Here is an 18,115-nt window from a genome sequence, read left to right on the forward strand (position 1 = left end):
TTCGGCTTTGGTATACCAGCTGATTACATTAGCTTGCACATGATCCAGTTTTTCTCAATCACTTACAGCTGGCCATGTGCACAGCCCGCAATACGTTGTTCCAATTTCCAAGCACTGCGGCAACGGCTTCAGTCCCGGAGCTCAAGGTAGACAGTTTGTTCTCCAGCTGCTGCATCTGCTCCGCCAGGCCTGCGCTGAGGTCACGCAGTTGCCGTAGATTCTCCAGCTCGACTTTCTTCTCATTAATGCGGGCTTGCAGAGCGGATGACTGCGTGCTGGTGGAAGGGTTGCTACCAAAACCGGAAGAAGGCCGTATTTGGGACGGCAATGTAGTTTGCCGATGTTGCGCGTACGACATCTCATCCCCAAGCTTTGTGCGATCTGGTGTCTTAGACCGACAACATCTCTATCTCTCAAGTCCTCGTGTATGAGCCCCACCAGCGGCGATGTGGGACACGCGACGCGATTGCCACTAACGGCGGTTACCCCTCGCAACAGCCGAGCAACGCCAGTCGTTGATTCCGCCACGATTTTGGGGATGGCAGTGGCACGCTTGGAAGATGAAGAACATGCGCTATTTCGTATGCCTACAGCCGACAGTGTAGCAGGAGCATATGGCTCGCCTGAACGAGCCGCCTACCGTCGCGACTGCTGGCAATACCACTTCACCCCAGCCGGGGCCGGAGAGTGTTGATGCACGTAAGTCTTCCATAACACACCAAGTTATGTTTCTGATAGCGCGACACTATGCGCACTAAGAGCAGACTGATTGTACAGCGACCACCTGCTGACTTTGAAGAAGTGAAGAGGCGCTTTATTCGACAGAACCGCGAACTTGCCAAGAATAACTCCGGCCAGAGTTTGCGCATACGAAGTCTGGAGCTGGAGGTTGGTCGGTTACTGGCGGACAATCTCGAGCTCAGGGAGCAAGTTCTGAAGCTGCAGAATGAGGTTCAGGTCGCGCGTAAAGGTGCGGTCGATAGGAATGCAGTTACAAGGATCAAAAATGAGCTGCAAGCGAAGCTGGCGGAGCTGAGCGGACTCGTGGGAGGTATGGACGCTCTCGCACCAGGCGTCGACGATATAACAAAGGCTGGCCCGCGGGAAAAGAGGCATTTGGAAGGTCAATGGCGAGAACGACAGCCTCTATCGGAGATCATGCGTGAGAGTCAGATGCCGACGATTACTGAAGACAAGCTGTATCCGCGACGGACGCTCGGCGCAGACGAAATTAAGAACATACGGTTGTCGGATCATAGTTCCGCTGGGTCGCCAGATCTCGGACCCCCGCCAATCTCACACTTTGAGATCGAAGAGCCAGTCAAGCAGGTTTCTCCGACCGCAAGCAAGTCGTCCCCGAGGGTTTCCGAAAATGAGGAGCTGCCAGCGAGCTTGACTGTCAACTTGGAGACGCGCCGTAGGCGAAAGGATGGGCAGCCGAGACTCGAGATCAGACGCCATTCTATCTTGCCGCAGTCACCATCTAAGCAGGATGGAGAGCCATCGACCATCCTCCGAACAGGCGCGAAGAGAAAGCTGGCCGACCGCGAGATTGATAAGTCTATCAAGCCGCCTGCTGTGGATGAGTTCACCTTCAGCCGCAAGACCACTATGCACCCAACGGTGGCTGCGGTCACTGGTCACGATCGGGGAGCAGACGGCCAAGCGAACATGGAAGCAGGCCAAACACAACCAACGGCGACGCCACCCAAAGCGGTGCGCAAAGTACTGGGAGAAAAAAGTGCCAACATGTCACCCAGAAAGGCTCAGCGGGCCTCGGGAAAGCCTGTCAAGGGGTGGCCGGAGCCGTCAAGCAAGAAGACCGACTTCTTACCTTCTGCGCCAACCGCCCGTTCGCGAGCGCGGTCCGGGCGGGTTTCTGTCGTGTCGCAAGCGCCAACACTGCAGGACGACTTGCAAACGACAGAGATCATACCAGCAGATGCACCACCAGCGCGAGACGAGACCTCAGAGACTCCCTCGGTTCCGCCCGACCTCTTCTCACCTACGCCCTCCGAGCCTTCCGCGCTACATTTTGGTGACAGCAGCCGCATTGGTACGCCTCCCCCAGGCGATATGAGCGCGCTCTCACAAGCGACAGACGGCGGTAATCGACCGTCTCGCAGAGCACGCGCTTCTGTCAACTACGCCGAACCGAGCCTCATTGCGAAGATGCGGCGGCCCACAAAGCAAATGGTGGATGCAATCAGCGGGCTTCAAGATCCACGTCGTGCTATGAGCGCGTCGTCGGATCCGGATCCTAGGGCTGGTTTGGACGGTAGACCTGGTTCCGGCCAAGCGCCACGGACGGTACGGATCAAGAGAGAATCGGTCGATGATGATGGCCACGAGGTGGAGAGCGCTTGGAAGGACTTACCTTACGTAGAAGATGTCGCGTTCTGCCACCCGTTGCAAAGATTGCGGCAGGATGGCGGAGAGGCGAACGACCCTGACCAAGTCACGCAGTCCGCAGAGCAACAATCTGGGAGCCTTCCACGCACGTCGGCATCACGCATTATAGCCACGCTCATGGACACCAATGGCGAGAATCAATGGCGCCAGATTGCGCCTATGGACCCAGACACGGACGGCATAGAAGCAGCGCTCACGAAATTGGAGGATGTGGACATTTATGACTTCAAGGAGACATCATCCGTCGCAGCTGCTTCGTCGCCTGCAGAACCAGGCGATAAGCACTCCAAACCAGCGAGCCAGACACGGCCAAGAACGACCTCGCATAGAAGGCACACTTCAGTCCCAAAAGGCTTGGTAGAGGAGACGCCGATTGTGGAAAGCAGGGCGATCACTCTAGCGGCAGCGTCCGGTGCAGGAAGATCAGAGCGAGCTGCAAGCAGGAGGCGGAGTATGATGTTGTAGGAGCGTTTGAGCGCTGTTTTATGTAGCCTTGGGAACCCATTAGACATTCGTGCACTTGAGCCACAAAGCAATTGACGTCGCAAAAGCTCCTTAGAACAGTTGTTTGGTCATTGGCAGATGTCTGTCTCTACATCTTTCCGTAGCTAGTATAGCCGCTTCGAGCGCTCTGTCTGCGCCATGCGGAAGAGTCCACCATATGCTATGCAAGGTATATCCGGCCTCGATTCGAAAGCACGCGAGGTATCTTCGCAGCAAACAAGCAAGCTTTGCAGCAAACGCATCATTCGCCTGGAGCGCCCAAGCTGTCCAAGCCTTCGTGGGCCGCGTGACCTAGCACATCGGAGGCCGTTACAGCCCGAGCGCCTCGGCCACGTCCTCCGCCGCCATTTCTCCGTAGCCCACCCCTCGACTCAACGCCACCTCTTTGCCCAGTCATAGCTCGTCGTCATCCAGCTCGCTCGGCTTTAGCAAGCCACCCACCTTCATCGCCCGCTCCCTCTCCGCATCCTTGGCCTCCTTGGCCGCTTGCTCGCGGTCTTCTGTGAAGAGCTCCGCGTTGTCACCCGCAAACTCCTTGAGCTGGATGAGGAAATCACGAAGAATGAGCTTGAACTTGATAATGTCCTCGGTGCATTCGAACAATGAGCGGATGAAGTTCGTGATCTGCGCCGCCTGTAGGTTGGGAAATGCATTGCTCAGGAGGTTAGCCACGAAGTTCTGCAAGAAGTCCCGGTTCGATGTGCCTGGCTGCGCTTGGTCGGGCGTGTAGATGGGTCCGGATATCTTGTTCATGCCCACCAGCCAAAACATGCGTGCGAGGAGCATACTCTGGTACTTGAAGCCGGCCTTGTGGTCCGAGTCAGTGAGCACGAAGAACACGTCTTGCAGAATGGTGGTGTAGAAGCGGCGGAAGAAGGCATCACAGGTGCCCTGGTCTGTTGAGTCGGCCATGTTGGTGATCAGCTCTATGCACATATTGAGTCCCTCGCCTTCGACAAGCCTGTTGTCGTGCTTGGAGGCCCACATGCAGGAGTCAATGACGAGCTTGAAGTGCGCTTCGTCGAGCTTCAACAGGGCAGGGAAGCAGCGCTGGTTGATGGCACGTAGAAGGGAGAAGAAGGCAACGCGATGCTCTGGGTATTCGGAGAAGTCCTTATTGATCATGTCGAGAGTGCATTCGAAGATCGCATCGAGAATGGCGGGTACTTGCTCAGTCATCATGCCCTGTCGTCCACAGTTAGCGCTACTCATCACATCGACGTGCAGGCTGCGCACCTGCATATACTTGCTGGTGTGAGAAGTCCAACGTACCTGCAACTTGTTGATGAGGACCGTGATGACACTGAGCACTTCCGCCTCTCTCGCATCCGGCACGTTGCGCTTGTAGTCGAGTAAGACAGCTTCCAATAACTGCGGCACAAGTGTCTGATGTATCATTTCGAGGTCGTCCGCCTTCTCCACGTATGTGGTGATGAGCTTGAGGATTTCCTTCTTGATGGTCCGCAAGCCTCGCACCTTCGGCATCTTCGTCGCAATCGGTCCGTCTCTCTGCACGCTTTCATCGATGAGCTGCGAAGAGGCGCGGTACATTGTGAGCATGTCGATGTATATCCGCCCTATTTGCGGGTAGAAGTAAGGTCCGATGCTGCTACACGCCGCCACGTTCGTCTTCATAATGTTGCCAATCACCTTAATCGTCTCCGCGTTCTGCAGGATGGTCGGATCCTGGTGGGCGGACTGGATGATCTGGTCCCAGGCCTGGTTTGGCAAGCTCATCAACTCTCCGATCAGCCTCTCCTGGGTGTTCTTGTGCCCTTGCGCAGAAATCATATAACCGCAAGCCTCGTAGAAAGTGTGGATCTGCTGCGGACTGAGATCGCACGTGATCTTACGCATCGTGCGAACAATCTCGTCAATGAACGCCTCGCTCTCGCCGGGTTGCTGAATTACGAAATGCCGCTTGCACTTGTTCGCAATCTTGATGAAGGTGTCGCACGCCATGTCTTGCACACCCTCGTGTGTCTCGTGCATAAACTCGAAAAGCTTATTGACGACCGTCTTGAGGAACTTCCAGTGCGCCTTCAGAAATCGAGGGTACTGGCCAACAATGTACATGATGTTCGATGCCACAACAGCTTTGTTGTCCTTGCCGCGCTTCATTTCTGTGAGGCCGAGCAGGTCCTTGATGACAGTGACGAGGAAGCGCTTTTCGGTCTCTTCATTCATGGCTCCTGATATGGAGCCGATGGCCCAACACAGCGTGTTGCAGTTGGCCCAGCTCCACTCAGTGCCATCCACTTGCCGCGCCAGCTTCTCCGACATGATCTGCTCTGTGTCCACAACATCCAAGTGCGTCAAGAAAACTAGGCACTCTCTCGTCGTCTTGTACAGCTGGATGGTGTCTGACTCCTTGACGAACTCGCGCACAATCTCGCCTTCGTCGTTTTCGACAATCAGCACCTCCTCCGGCCGCACCATCTTCTCGATCATGACCTGTCGTAGGTTCGACAGCACGTCCGTGTACTTGTGCTTCCGCAGTGGGTAGTTTTGCAATACCGCCGGATTCGGTGCGCCGCCGTTTGCTAGCCCACTCACGCCCATGCTGACGAGTGGATTCAGATCGGTGATGGGTAGCGTCTGCATTTCGTCGTATAATTCGCACACCAGTTTCGTCCAGTATTCGAGACAGATCTTGAAAATCTCGCGGTCGTCGATCTGCGATATCCGGATGAGGTAGAAGTGGCCGTGCAGCAAGTAGTCGCGATTTGGCAGGTTCTCAATGATGGAAAGGTGATTGCTGAAGAAATTGCATAAAAAGAGAGCTAGGTTCTGTACAAACTCTTGATCTCTACTGTTCGACGAAGCGTATGTGCTCTTGAGGTCAAGTGATAGCGGAATAATCTTGGAGATGGTTGTGAGGGTTTCTGTGAACATCATGACAAGCTTGTCGTTGAAGTTCTGCTCGGTCTGCAAGCTGCCAATCTCCGTTAAGCACTTCAGCGTGATGTTGCGGAATTCGGGCGCCTCCAGAAATCGGCTACGTAGCGTCTCAATCAATGACACACCGCCGGGTGGCGTCTCGAAGATATAGCCGAGCGGAATCCAGTTGAGAAAGCGTAGGAGTGTCTCCAGCGTCGCCTTGATCAAGCTCGCCTGATCTGCTGTCCGCAGGATCTCCGAGCATAGGTTGTAGATGCTAGTGAACTCGTCACACATACTCTGCTTCAGTTGCCGTGTCTTCGTGGACGTCATCTGATCGGCAGAGTAGTCGAAGACTTCTTCTGACAGCAGGCGCAGAATTGCCATGTTGTTTTCGCAAATCGGCAGACTGCTCCTACAGCTGGAAATGATCTCGTTAATGAAAGTCGGCCAGTTATGCGGCCATTCCTGCTTGAGAATGCTGACAAGCACGAGATTGAGCTTGTTCAGTAATGTTCGCTCCTTGCGTAAGCTCTCCTCTGTGCTACTGCTCTCGATGATGAAGTTGACTACGAAGTTACGAATGCCTTGACACTGATCGCGCGGTAGCACCTTCCACCGCGTCATAATCACGTTGTCCAGGACTTGAAGGCCGAGATACTTGGTCTGCGGATACTGCGCCTCCTGCAGCACTTTGTCCACCATAAGCCATGCATCCGGGTTCTCTTTGAATTGGTTGAGGCTGGCTTGAGCCTGCTTCTGCTGCTCACCGCGGCCTTCATAAAAGGCACGCACGGTGGCGTCAAGCTCTGGAATGGTCATAGACATCGTGGCGGTGATCCGGAGGGTTCAAGGTCTGAGTAGGTGGAGGCTGCGAGCAGTTTGCGCGTTGAGTGAGGGAAGTTAATGCGCAGCCGCCGTGAGGTGGGCTCCAGGTGTTACCATGCAACAAGAAGTGGTCTTCCCTACCAATAGGACACAGTTTGAGGTGCTTTCGAACTTTTAGCAGGAGAAGGATGTGCTAAAGCTTGGCCTGTTCAATTGCAAGGCGTGGGTGTTTCAGAAGTGAAGCACGCGGTGACACAATGTGGCCAGGCAACACAGCAAACCCTCCTAATGAGAGCCGCTGTCCACTTGCGGTGCCGATGAGTGTTGGCCTGTAGCGGTATGATCCGGTGGGTGTGTCGTGCAGCGAAGTGATCCGCGCAAGAAGAGGCTCAACATCGCGTCGAACGCACAGAACGCCTTACGTCCAGCCTAAGCTTCCGGCGGGTGATTAGTCAGAAGTGGGGTCCAGCAGCGGTCCTACGGGCCGTGAGAGGTACGTCACAGCCCTGCCAGTCCTTAGATTCTAGAAGCGGACCTAGATCGGCAAGCACGCGACGGTGTTCACAAACCTTTCCTCCCGAACCTTCACTACCCAATCACTTCAGACACAATGGCTCCTCTCACTCGCACTACCGTACGAACCTCAGGCACGTCAGGCACGGCACCTACATCAGGCTCCCACACCATTCTGCAGACGGAACCGGAATCGTCTGCGCCCTCAGCGACGTTACGGCTACGAGGCGAGCCGCAACAATCGCAGCACGTACGATGGGCGGAGGAGGTCGTGGACAATGAGGGGATGGGAAAGAAGAGTTCGAAAGTGTGTTGCATCTACCACAAGCCGCACGAGCCTGGCGCCAGCGACAGCGACGACGACTCAAGTAGCGATGAAAGCGACGGTGAACCAGATCTGAGTCGGGCACAGAAGGCGGGTGGTAAGAAGCCAGCTCGGAGTCATAACCACGGAAACAGTGCAGAAGGACGAGGTAGTGGGAAGAAACCAAGTCCGAATGCGTATGAGAGACAGCCGAAGCACACAACGAAGCGATCTGGTTGAAGTCAGTGGGACGCAGTCCGCACCACTCCCTTACCAACAAGATGAGTTTCACACGCGTAACTCAATCAAGACCATGAGGTAGTCTCTGAGGTTTCCAAGACAACAAGGAGACGAAGATATGAAGGGTCAAGCGGTGAGATTCAAGAGCTGCCTACTGCCCAGCAACGCAGGTAGTGTACGACGTTGGCTGTTGCCCTTCATCAGAAGGTTTCAGGCATTCCGCCGCTAAGAGGAGGATAAGGGTAACCAAGTGTATCTCCGTACGCTGCGGCCGCCTTTTTGTACGCCAAACCACAGATTGGAAGCCGAGAGTAACCGGACTTGGTCGGGATCCGCGTCAGGTTGGAGCCATCGTTGGTTGAGTACTGGTTTTCAGGGAAGGCTCATATAGCCCTCGAAAATGCCAAGGCGGCTGCATCCAAAACCTCCACGGTCTAGATGCGCTCAGCAACGGCCAATGAGACGATGATCACAATGCATTCCAGTGCATACCCTTATACGGCAATGATGACATGGAAACGAAGACCAAAATATTGGCTCGCTCAAGTAACATGCTGTGCTACATGACTTTGCGGAGGCTGGTCCTACCAACATCGTCACTGTACGTCGCAGCAAAACCTCCCATTCGAGCCACGTCAGCAGATTCTACGGCTTTCTCAGCATGCGGAGAGTACATCGTAAATGTACCCTGCAAGCACTGGCGGTTCCTGCCTAGATGCCGTATTTCGCGCGCATTGATTGTAATCTTCGACATATCGGAGGGCGCAGGATGCAGCTAAGGCTAGGCACCGGCGGAGAAGCGAGTGTTCACCCACGTGCCTGCAGCCAACTTCGAAAGCTGTCTAAGACATTAGCAAGAAGGGACAAGATGAAACCACGTGAGGGCTTGCTGTCTTGGATTGATCCCGTACTCGGCTTCTAACGGTTGGCCAGGCGCCCGTTCCGCGTGCAGAACGGGAGGTGGGATGCTCTTGCCGAAGTTACCGAGCTTCCCTAGACAAGCGGTTGTGGACAAGCACTTACAAAACTTGCTGAAACGCTCATTGTTACAAGCAATGAAACGCCTATCAGTGTACATTAAGCGCACACCATCAAATCCCAGTGTTAATGTCGCTCTACTGTCGATCGTGTCTATCACTACTATACTCCTCCACACAGCCAAAGAGACGGACTGCGGGGACCTCTAGTGTCCGTGCTCCAGCCAACCCTCGCGCCACCACAATGCGCTTGGCATTGCTGCTGTGTAACGAGCAAACAACGCCTTCATGGTGAATCCTCTGTTTGCGGCTTCTTCCATTCGAATTGGGAAAGTAGCAGAGATCGGAGTCTTCTTCATGCACCTCCTCAAACTGTATGCACTCGGACATTTTGAATCAGGGACTTCGAAGCTTGATTAAGCATCAATCTCAGCAAGCAGTAGCGTGGGGGTTACAACGGCCAAGCTTGAGATCCGGGTGGAGACAGTCGTGATCATGGAATGTGCCATCCTTGTGCGCGTGCCGTTAGAGCAAATAGCGGCCGCAGCTGGCCGTCGTGTCGCAATAACCTACACAATTGCGAATCCATGTGAAGCAAAACGATCGGCCACAATACGGCCCTCCTGTCGGACATTTGCGGATCGCCGAGGTCGATAAACCAAGCGGTTTCTTCCAATAACGCGGTCAGTAAGACTTTTCACGGACAGCGATTCGACTCTGGCTAAAGCGCAAGCGTCCGTTCTCGGTTACCTGCATTGATATCAGATTGCGCAAGTGGGGCCCGCTCTCACAGCACGCTCTGGTGGTGTGGACTAGGCCGACTTGGTGTGAGTAGTATGAGCACGAGGCTGATAGTCGTGGAACAGCAATGAGGGCGGACTTCCATCTGATCAAGAGCAAGCTTGTATCAGTGGGTGCACTTTGCCGAGTGGTTGAGGTGGTACGTCTCTGCGATCTCGGCGCGCCCAGGCTGCCGCTGAGGCCTCGCCAAACGACGCCGAGAAAGGCACATTGATGGTTGAGACGACTCATTCCCTGCAAGAGTTGAGCGCGCGGAAAAATGTTCGAGAGCTTTGTGCCGCAGAGAGCGGTTAACGAAATGAAAACTGCACAGTCATTGTGTCGTCCCCACTCGGACTTGAAACTGTTTCGCTCGGTCTTGGCCTTGCGGCTATCGCGTCTTCGAATTTCGAGCTCGGTCCTTGCGCCGCTCGTTCGGGCTGGACTTTGGGCTGGCTTCTCACTTTGCAGCTCACTCCCAGCAACACCCAACCCCCATTAAGGTACGTACTGCACGTACCGCAACTGAGCATGATTGATACACTGATCTGCTCGGCGAAGATGGTGGGCCCAGCCGTTTAGCCTCCGTCCCTGTCTTGTCAATGTGAAGAGCAGCTTTGGCCCCTTCCCAACTCTGCCCACCACAACGGTTCCTGCTTCGAAACCTAGTCCCCGCCCACGCAATCCCTGTTCTAATCTTTTCCGCTGAGGCGCATGCATGATCTTCGAAACAGCGCCACTCGCGTTGGCATGCCTGAACGCTTGCGCTTGCGCAGGTTTGAACGGGGGACCCACAGACGTTATCTGCGGACCTCTTTATTCGACGCCATGGAAAGAGTGTGCCTGAGCACAGAGCTGGAGTAGCGCATCAGCCAACCATCTTGGTATCACGCAACCCCTCATATACGTCTTTACTTCTCCCCTCATCTGAAGACTCGACTGCTGTTTGCATTCCACTATCGCGCCATATTATGCCATTCTTATTAGACTGGGATTGAAGCAAGAATCACAAGAGAGCCCTACCGTCTTACACCATCTCTCACCATCATTCCACCATCGGCCGTGCTCCTCTGATTCATCAGCGTCCTTGACTGTTACTTGAGTCGTCACCTCGCTCCTTGCCCTTCGGTTTGGACTACGATCCGTTGATTCGACAGTCAACATTACTATCACCGCCGACAATCATCGCTATTTCATCAATATGGACTGCTTCCAAGACTTCTGCCTCGCTTGCGATAAAGAGTCGCATGGGCCATATTGCTCCCAAGCATGTCGTCTCGCCGACCTTGAGAGAGGAAACACATCAGTACCGCAGACGCCGTTGTCACCGTCTTCGCAATCACAATCGCGGCTATCCTGGTCATCAACGGCGTCGGCCTACGTCCTGCCGCCAGCTGTTGATTTCACGGACAAGAACATCGCTAGCTCGCCATATACCGAGCAGCAGCAGTATCAGACATCTTACTTCATGAGAACATCGGCACAACAACCATCGACGGCATCATCTCAACGATCCCTAACGCCATGCTCGTCACGGACATCGCTGTCGTCGACGACGAGCCAAAGCAGCACTAATGGCGTTTCCGAGCAGGCCCGCCTACAGCTGGAGAGTTACTTCAGCTCCTTCACTCAGGCTCGCGCTGCCAAGCGTCGACCAAGTCTGAGGTAGCCCTTCGATCAGGATCATCGAAGTTTGTCAGCTTCGATGCCTTCTCATGCGCCTGATCAGCGCATACTGATGCACGAAGACGGCGTTCAGAGGATAGGATAATGCTGCAACGCATTAGACATGGTGTAACACTAGGGCATCAATCGGGATGTAACAAAATTGGCTGGCTGGCGTTTGTGGAGTGTGGTCTCGGTCTCGCTCGAGGCAGGACGAATCCCTGATGATTGCATTGTGTGGAGCGGACTCTCGTTGTTCCGTGGATGGCTTCGATGTTATGGCGGATACCCCTGATTCATTCCGTATAGTTTTCGGCATAGGTTCGTTGGTGACGAGGTTAATGCGCGCATGTCAAAGGGCGATTGCAGAATGGAGACATGACGTACGGCTGCAGGAGGACAAGCAGCAAACATGAGTAACGGTGACATAGTGCTCTGGGAGCGACGTAGTATAGCGACTTTGACCAAGATCAAACGGCTGCAAGTAAGCTCAGCAATAAGCTCATGAATACCAAGGCTGTCTTCACTTCAGAACCGATGGAGTGCACAGTCTATCTAGCAGACTAGCATCACTCATGGCTAGTGTGCCGCGCCGTCATCACGTTGGCAATCAACATGGTGTGTCTTACACCATGTTGTCCGCACTAAATGCGCTCTTCTTGCGCTCATCTGGAGCAATCTCATCACCATTCGACTCGTGGCGGGTATCCCGACCAACGATCGGTTCCTGGTCGCTATCCCATATGCCTCCGTCGATAGGGATGGGCTTGCTGTCGCCCGTAAGGTGCTAGAGCGAGCTATGTCAGCACATTGGAAACTAGCGTTTTCTCCCTGAAAATACGAACCATGTACCAGTACACTACGCCTACGAACAGTCCACCGCCGATGATGTTTCCGAGCAATGCCGGGATCATGCTCTTCCATATGTAATAGCCGACGTGGATCGTCGGAGACCCCAAGAAGATGGCAGCAGGGATGAACGACATGTTTGCCACCACGTGATCGAACCCAAGACATACGAAGGCGAAGGTCGGCCACCAGATCGCGACCACTTTCGAGAAGTACTCACGCGCCATGAAAGCAAGGAAACAGGCCAGACAGACGAGCCAGTTGGCACCAATGCCTCTGAGGAAGATCTGGTGCCAATGAGGGGTTACCACTTTCGTGTTCGCGAAGGTGAGCACTTCAGCTTTGTACTGTTTAATAGAGGGAATTTGTCAGTGCTCGGAAGTGGACTCGCTGGCTTGCTGGCATTGCTTACCGTTGCGTTAGAGAAGACGCCACCATAGCCGATGATGATGGCCATCACGAACAAGGAGCCGGCCAGGTTGCCGAAGAAGGTTATGAACCAATGCATAAGCATCTTCAGTGGCGACAATCGGCGATGCAGAACTGCAATGGTTGTATACTGCGGCCCGTCAATGACTGTCCAGCATCTCTGCGCCGTGTAGCGTCTACTCACCATAAAGCTTCCAGTACACAGGTCTGCTCCCGTTACCACAATGGTTACGAGTCCGAACGGGAAGATCAAGGCACCGAGCATCCGGATCAAACCAGGCGCATTCTCTTGGTACCATGGCGCAGTGTTCGTGCTGAGGAGTGCGAAGCAAGCGAATGCTAGGAAACAACCGGCCATGAAGCTGCTGCAGAAGATCTTATCGATCCTCATGTTCGCCTTTGTCACCCCAGCCCGTGAGCAGAGCTCGACGGTCTGTGCGGGGGTGTAGGCATTGTTGATGACATGGTGGTAAACGACCATGACTGCGGTTTAGGGAGGCTCGGGCGTCGAATGCAGAGATAGATAGTAAGGGAGAGTTGGCGCAGCTGAGGAAGGATTGTGGTTGTTACTTACTATAAGCCTACACTTCTTATTGCCGCCCGTACGGGACATGCTTATCGTACTACTCAGAGGCGTGGTTGTACGTCTGCGGCGCTGTACCGTTTGCGACTTAGCAACGCTGCCCTCAACGGCTAAGAGGTTTGACGGGGGAGGTTGTCCTCTCAACGCGGTAAGAGCAGCACCGAAAAGTGGACTGCGGTGTACGGCTCCACAGTATAGTCTCGTGCATCTGTCGATCACCTGTCTCTCGCTACGGTATGAGGAATGTCCTGTGGTAGTGAGTGCTTAACCGGGGCTCCGAACGAACCCTATGGGAGATCCTGAGGTGATGGTTGCTCCAATTAAGTGGGAGCCAAGGCGTTCGACCACGGGACGGCGTGCCGATCAGGACGCTATACAAGAGCTTGCCAGCTGTGGTGCGGCAGATTCGCAGGAACGGTCACTTCCAGCATGCTGCGTGGTAGCGGTTCGTTGTAGATAAGGGTGGAGTCTTCATATGCCAAGCGCTGCAGCCAAGTAATCTGGTAAAAGCCACCAGGAAGAGCTTATTCACTTCAGAAGTGTTGTCAAAGCACACCAGAGCAGTTTCTGATGGGAAGCGACGTTCCAACATCGAATTGTGTTTGCCGCGCAGAGAGCACTCGGGGCTGTTACGGAAAGCGCGAGTGGTATGTTTACCAACAACGAGCCGCGGTCTCGAGATCGGCTCGGGCATCGGCTCCAGGATAGTGGAAGTGAGGTGCGGTCTCACCGCGGAACATCGCTCTTCACTGTTAGCGTCTGTCTGCCCATTGTACGGAGTATGAGTGCTGGTGTGGTTAGTGGCTTGTGGAGATGGATGAGGCTGTATTCGTCTTGGAACCTCACAGCAGGCCACCATGAATTTCCCGCACCTTCAATGCTATCAATTCGCGGCACTATCATATTGTCCTGCCACTACATCCCTGCGCATCTGCCGGCTCCTAGGTACCATCACTACTTCGCAAGTTCCCCTCAATCATCGTTGATGACCCTTTTCAAATTGTCCAATGCTGACTCGATTGCAACCTTGCGGTTCTGCAATGGACCTAGCGTTTGCTGAGTTACAAACGCAAGCGTATTTAAGGTTTGCTGAACCAAGGCTCCCAGAGTGCTGACGTTCGCTACGGACTGCTCTGTTGTAGCAATGCTCTCGTTGACAGTAGCAAGCTCGACCTGCAATGTCTCGCAACGTAGCTGCGTCCAAAGCTGATCTAATTCTCTTCGATCGGCAGCGATGCGCTGTTGAGAACGTTGGCATGCAGCACCCTCCTAACCCGCAATAAGATGCTGAGATGGCTGACAGGCTGCATTCTCTTCGTCAGCGATATGCTGGCGAGAACGCGCCAATGCGGAGCGCTCTGCTTGGTGCAACCGGTCGACAGCTGTAGCGGCCGTCTACATAGCCTTGTTAATCTCCTCAATACGGTGATGGTGGATTGTTTCCGCACAGTGGCCAATGTCATAGCTTTCCGTGATCATCGTCGTATCCTCATGGATAGTCTTGGTAGAGGGTTTTGCCTGTTACGATGGTGGAGAGTGGGCTGCTAACGCCTGTTGTGTAACATTCCTGCTAGGCCATAGCATTGCAGATGCTGTCTGACTTCGTAGCCCCCAGGATGACGTCTAACACTGATACTGATGGGACGATGATACATTGATGGATGCGGTCTCGCACGACTGCGCAAATGCTTCTGTGGATGCAAACGATGATGTCCGTCACGCCTTCCTGCTCCCTCCAGAACTGAAGGCCTGGGTTCAGTCATTGCTTCCTGGTTTGCAGACGCACTTGCGGCACGTGAGAGATCATCCGAAACGTGAGTTTGATTGCTTGACATCGCATTCTACGGTCCTCTTTTTGCAACGCCTTGAGAACATGCTAATCAAAGACCGCATCATCGCCGTCTCAGATGTGCAATGCCGACCGACATCTCGGATCGGGCAACTCTCGCCGTTGAGACGAAGAAGCAGAGAAGGCCAAGGACGGCAACGAGAAGCGAGCAGGTAGTCAGTCAAGCCAGCTGTGCAGCGACTCGCAAATCTGCGACATAACTGACTTAGCAATGGTGGATGCAGCTCTGGAGAGATATGAAGAGGATCAGGAAGCGTTGCAGGAACTACCGGTTGGTGTGATGGGAGACACATCACTCCCAGCAAATTCAGGTATGCCGTATATCGTCCAAGGTGACGGTCTTCTACTGATTTAGTATGCCTGCAGAAGCTTCTGACACCGCCACGGACCAACAGCACCCGGAAAATAAGCACGCTTTCCGATGAGACTGAGGACGACGAGCATGTGAAAGAGTCGAATGGGCCTGGATGTGAGCTTCTAGGACATGACGCTAGAGTCCAGTAACGCGGACGTGCAGCTTGCAAGAGAATGGGCGCCAGCGATCAGAGAAAAGGCACGGACGGAGCGAGAGCTGAGAGAAGTGACAGTTTGGTATAGCTACAGTTTACCGTCGTCACCGTAAACGTCGCCCGTGCTGTTGCCGTAGGAGGAGAACGAGGAAGAAGTCTTGTGACCTCCAGATTCGGGGTGGTTGGCGGCCGTGGCAAGAGAAGCAGAGGCAGACTTAACCAAGAACGGAGGAAGCCGAAAGACCGTGCGCCTCGGTAGGTCTCAGCCTCCCGTCCAACTTCACCTACTCCTGCTGCTCGACTGTAGAAGCACCTCTTGGAGGTTTATGGCTTGTGTAGCGCAATCAGCGACATCGCTTGGGTAAGTCGACACGGTCAGTTGCGGAATGAATGAAGTCCGCAGGAGTTCGCAATATGTCGTAGGAGTGACGTACCACGCTGTCGTTCAGCGCGTCACATTGAGTGGAGGGCTAAGTACTCTTTTCACCAATATTCATACGCTTTTCCCATACCTGCTCTGCCCACTGTTCAATTGCTACTCAATGCAAGTTGTATCAGACACTCTCAACAAAATCAAAGACACAGTAACCATGTCTTCAGGCGAGCCATCCCAATATGAGCCAGGTAGGACAACGCCGTCTGTAGTTCCAAATCAGATATGTACTGACCATAGTGACTAGGCTGGAAGCCTCCGGTCCAGCAGATGGAGCCTCCTGGGCTACAGTCGGACATGAAAGTCAGCCCGTCAATCGAATACGTACCGACGCCCGACGGCGGTCACAAGCTCTACCAAGCCGCCGGCAAGCTCAAGGACAGAAAGGCCCTCATCACTGGTGGCGACTCCGGCATTGGCCAGGCTACCGCCGTTCTCTTCGCCATGGAGGGTGCAGACGTCCTGATCACGCATTTGCCTGGCGAGGAGTCTGATGCAAAGAAGACTGTCGAGCTGGTGGAGAAGTACGGCCGGAAGTGCTACACTATTGCTGTGGATCTTAGAGACAAGGCCAACTGCAAGAAGATCGTCGACGAGGCGATTAGCAAGTTGGGCGCGATCAATATTCTGTTCAACAACCACGCTTTCCAGATGATGATCCAAGACATCCACGACTTGCCGGAGGAGCAGTGGGAGAAGACGTTCGCGACGAACATTCATCGTACGTATTATATCCGTTCCTTACACGACACTAGCTTACTGACTCTTGTATCTAGCCTTCTTCTACACGTCCAAGTACGCCCTTGAGCACATGAAAATGGGCGACACCATTATCAACGATGCATCAGTCAACGCCTACATTGGTCGCCCAGATCTCCTCGACTACACTTCATCAAAGGGTGCTATCGTATCCTTCACTCGTGGCTTGAGCAACCAGTTCGTGGGCAAGGGTATCCGCGTCAATATGGTTGCGCCGGGTCCGGTCTGGACGCCGCTTGCGCCGTCCACCATGAGCGAGGATGCCATTAAGCAGTTCACCAGCCCGATGGGCAGGCCTGCGCAGCCAGCTGAGATCGCGACGTGTGTGGTATTCTTGGCAAGCACGGACAGCTCGCAGCTGTCCGGGCAGTGCATCCACTGCAACGGTGGCGTTGTTGTCAACTCCTAGATGGAGATGGAACTGTGAGAGGTTGAGCACGGAGTGCTGCAACTACGTTCCAATAGTGAGACGCAGACGTCCACTCTACGATAATATGACCATAGCTGGCCGGATAGAAATGTTCAAGCACTGAATATGATTTGACATGGTATCATAGCTTTGCAGGACCATCTTCGCAGTGCAGTATATGAGACCGCTATGTAAGCTTCTGCTTGATGAAGAACGCGCGCAAATAGCTGAGTTGCCACGCACACGTAACACCCAATACAGCCAACTGTATCAACGACCACCTTACCACCCTCGCATTAACACTCTCACTCTGATCCCTGAACTCCGCCTCCCTCTCCCGCTGAAACACCTGCTCACGTCTCACGTCTTGCAACCGCGCATTGATGTCCTTCACCTTCTGCACCACTTCACCCAGTTTATCCTTATCCGAGGACTCAATCTGTGACGTCTCTCCAATAGCCATGTCGAGCTCGAACTTGATGCCGCCGACTTGCGAGCCTGAGAAAAGGAAGCCGGAAGTGGCGGGGACGTTGGTGGGCGTGAAGCAGAGGCGGTGGTCGCCCGAGTCGGCAGCGGAGAAGGTGAATTTGCCCCTGCTGCTGCCGCGTTGGGCGACGATGCGGTGATCGTTGTCGAAAACCTCGTCGACCGTTATGTAGATGCCCTATGACATTGTATCGTACTTAGTACGTTCGAGCGTGAGGTGGAAGGGGAAGGGTTAGTTTCGACGAACCATATCCGGGTTCTCAACGTATTCTCGAGATTGCTCGTTCCATTGTGTTGCCTTGAACGTGCCTTTCATAACCAGTCAGCGCATGTATCGTATCTTCCCCATAACCATAGTCCTTGCATACCAACCACCAGCGTGTCCTTTGGTAGCTCCTCGAAGAAGCATTTCTGCGTTGGCCCGTCAATGTAGAAGTAGAGTGCTTGCGTCTGGACCAGCAGGGCCGCAAGGCTCAGCAGCCGTGGTATCGACCACATTGAAGTCGACAATATGTTCGAGCGATCGAGCTACCCTCACATTGTCGCGAATCGAACATCTGGTCAACGCGACACTCCCCGCGGAAAGCTCCGCCAAGCATTCACATGCGTTGAAGGGCCCAGGGTCTAGAAGCCAATGCAGAAACAGTGAACTTCCACGACCTCATTCTTCTTCTGTCCATCACAAGCCAATATGGCGTTTCCAGTC

General features: G+C 54.0%; 12 protein-coding genes across 12 annotated transcripts; 6 read left to right on the forward strand and 6 right to left on the reverse strand.

Moving 5' to 3' along the window:
* Positions 1–58: 58 nt before the first annotated feature.
* BAUCODRAFT_122115 (uncharacterized protein) lies at positions 59–358 on the reverse strand (the record flags this gene model as incomplete). The annotated part of the gene is made up of 1 exon (XM_007677728.1): positions 59–358. One exon carries the CDS (start codon positions 356–358, stop codon positions 59–61), a length of 300 nt encoding a protein of 99 aa, XP_007675918.1.
* A 130-nt stretch (positions 359–488) lies between these two features.
* Positions 489–3,093, forward strand: BAUCODRAFT_460950 (uncharacterized protein). The gene is made up of 2 exons (XM_007677729.1): positions 489–699; positions 803–3,093. The coding sequence occupies exons 1-2, from the start codon at positions 615–617 to the stop codon at positions 2,875–2,877; spliced, it is 2,160 nt and encodes a 719-aa protein (XP_007675919.1). The 5' UTR covers positions 489–614; the 3' UTR covers positions 2,878–3,093.
* On the reverse strand, positions 3,094–6,929 carry BAUCODRAFT_460960 (uncharacterized protein). Its single transcript, XM_007677730.1, has 2 exons — positions 4,189–6,929; positions 3,094–4,101 (listed from the first exon to the last, which is right to left on the reverse strand). The coding sequence occupies exons 1-2, from the start codon at positions 6,622–6,624 to the stop codon at positions 3,310–3,312; spliced, it is 3,228 nt and encodes a 1,075-aa protein (XP_007675920.1). The 5' UTR covers positions 6,625–6,929; the 3' UTR covers positions 3,094–3,309.
* Positions 6,930–8,039, forward strand: BAUCODRAFT_460952 (uncharacterized protein). The gene has a single exon (XM_007677731.1). The coding sequence runs from the start codon at positions 7,235–7,237 to the stop codon at positions 7,679–7,681; it is 447 nt and encodes a 148-aa protein (XP_007675921.1). The 5' UTR covers positions 6,930–7,234; the 3' UTR covers positions 7,682–8,039.
* A 22-nt stretch (positions 8,040–8,061) lies between these two features.
* On the reverse strand, positions 8,062–8,697 carry BAUCODRAFT_33375 (uncharacterized protein). Its single transcript, XM_007677111.1, has one exon. It carries the CDS (start codon positions 8,433–8,435, stop codon positions 8,241–8,243), a length of 195 nt encoding a protein of 64 aa, XP_007675301.1. The 5' UTR covers positions 8,436–8,697; the 3' UTR covers positions 8,062–8,240.
* A 99-nt stretch (positions 8,698–8,796) lies between these two features.
* BAUCODRAFT_122078 (uncharacterized protein) lies at positions 8,797–9,048 on the reverse strand (the record flags this gene model as incomplete). Its single annotated transcript, XM_007677732.1, has 1 exon — positions 8,797–9,048. One exon carries the CDS (start codon positions 9,046–9,048, stop codon positions 8,797–8,799), a length of 252 nt encoding a protein of 83 aa, XP_007675922.1.
* Positions 9,049–10,398: 1,350 nt separating this feature from the next.
* BAUCODRAFT_461019 (uncharacterized protein) lies at positions 10,399–11,164 on the forward strand. Its single transcript, XM_007677733.1, has one exon. The coding sequence runs from the start codon at positions 10,640–10,642 to the stop codon at positions 11,105–11,107; it is 468 nt and encodes a 155-aa protein (XP_007675923.1). The 5' UTR covers positions 10,399–10,639; the 3' UTR covers positions 11,108–11,164.
* Positions 11,165–11,900: 736 nt separating this feature from the next.
* BAUCODRAFT_107340 (uncharacterized protein) lies at positions 11,901–12,920 on the reverse strand (the record flags this gene model as incomplete). The annotated part of the gene is made up of 3 exons (XM_007677734.1): positions 12,566–12,920; positions 12,365–12,511; positions 11,901–12,299 (listed from the first exon to the last, which is right to left on the reverse strand). The coding sequence occupies exons 1-3, from the start codon at positions 12,860–12,862 to the stop codon at positions 11,901–11,903; spliced, it is 843 nt and encodes a 280-aa protein (XP_007675924.1). The 5' UTR covers positions 12,863–12,920.
* Positions 12,921–13,527: 607 nt separating this feature from the next.
* Positions 13,528–14,323, forward strand: BAUCODRAFT_461081 (uncharacterized protein). The gene has a single exon (XM_007677735.1). The coding sequence runs from the start codon at positions 13,614–13,616 to the stop codon at positions 14,022–14,024; it is 411 nt and encodes a 136-aa protein (XP_007675925.1). The 5' UTR covers positions 13,528–13,613; the 3' UTR covers positions 14,025–14,323.
* A 298-nt stretch (positions 14,324–14,621) lies between these two features.
* On the forward strand, positions 14,622–14,969 carry BAUCODRAFT_122082 (uncharacterized protein; the record flags this gene model as incomplete). The annotated part of the gene is made up of 1 exon (XM_007677736.1): positions 14,622–14,969. One exon carries the CDS (start codon positions 14,622–14,624, stop codon positions 14,967–14,969), a length of 348 nt encoding a protein of 115 aa, XP_007675926.1.
* A 943-nt stretch (positions 14,970–15,912) lies between these two features.
* On the forward strand, positions 15,913–16,923 carry BAUCODRAFT_122083 (uncharacterized protein; the record flags this gene model as incomplete). Its single annotated transcript, XM_007677737.1, has 3 exons — positions 15,913–15,946; positions 16,003–16,476; positions 16,532–16,923. 3 exons carry the CDS (start codon positions 15,913–15,915, stop codon positions 16,921–16,923), a joined length of 900 nt encoding a protein of 299 aa, XP_007675927.1.
* Positions 16,924–17,039: 116 nt separating this feature from the next.
* BAUCODRAFT_33380 (uncharacterized protein) lies at positions 17,040–17,964 on the reverse strand. The gene is made up of 3 exons (XM_007677112.1): positions 17,778–17,964; positions 17,657–17,718; positions 17,040–17,587 (listed from the first exon to the last, which is right to left on the reverse strand). The coding sequence occupies exons 1-3, from the start codon at positions 17,905–17,907 to the stop codon at positions 17,111–17,113; spliced, it is 669 nt and encodes a 222-aa protein (XP_007675302.1). The 5' UTR covers positions 17,908–17,964; the 3' UTR covers positions 17,040–17,110.
* Between the last annotated feature and the right edge of the window lie 151 nt (positions 17,965–18,115).

The sequence above is a fragment of the Baudoinia panamericana genome (genome assembly GCF_000338955.1).
Source record: "Baudoinia panamericana UAMH 10762 unplaced genomic scaffold BAUCOscaffold_5, whole genome shotgun sequence".
Lineage (NCBI taxonomy): Eukaryota > Fungi > Ascomycota > Dothideomycetes > Mycosphaerellales > Teratosphaeriaceae > Baudoinia > Baudoinia panamericana.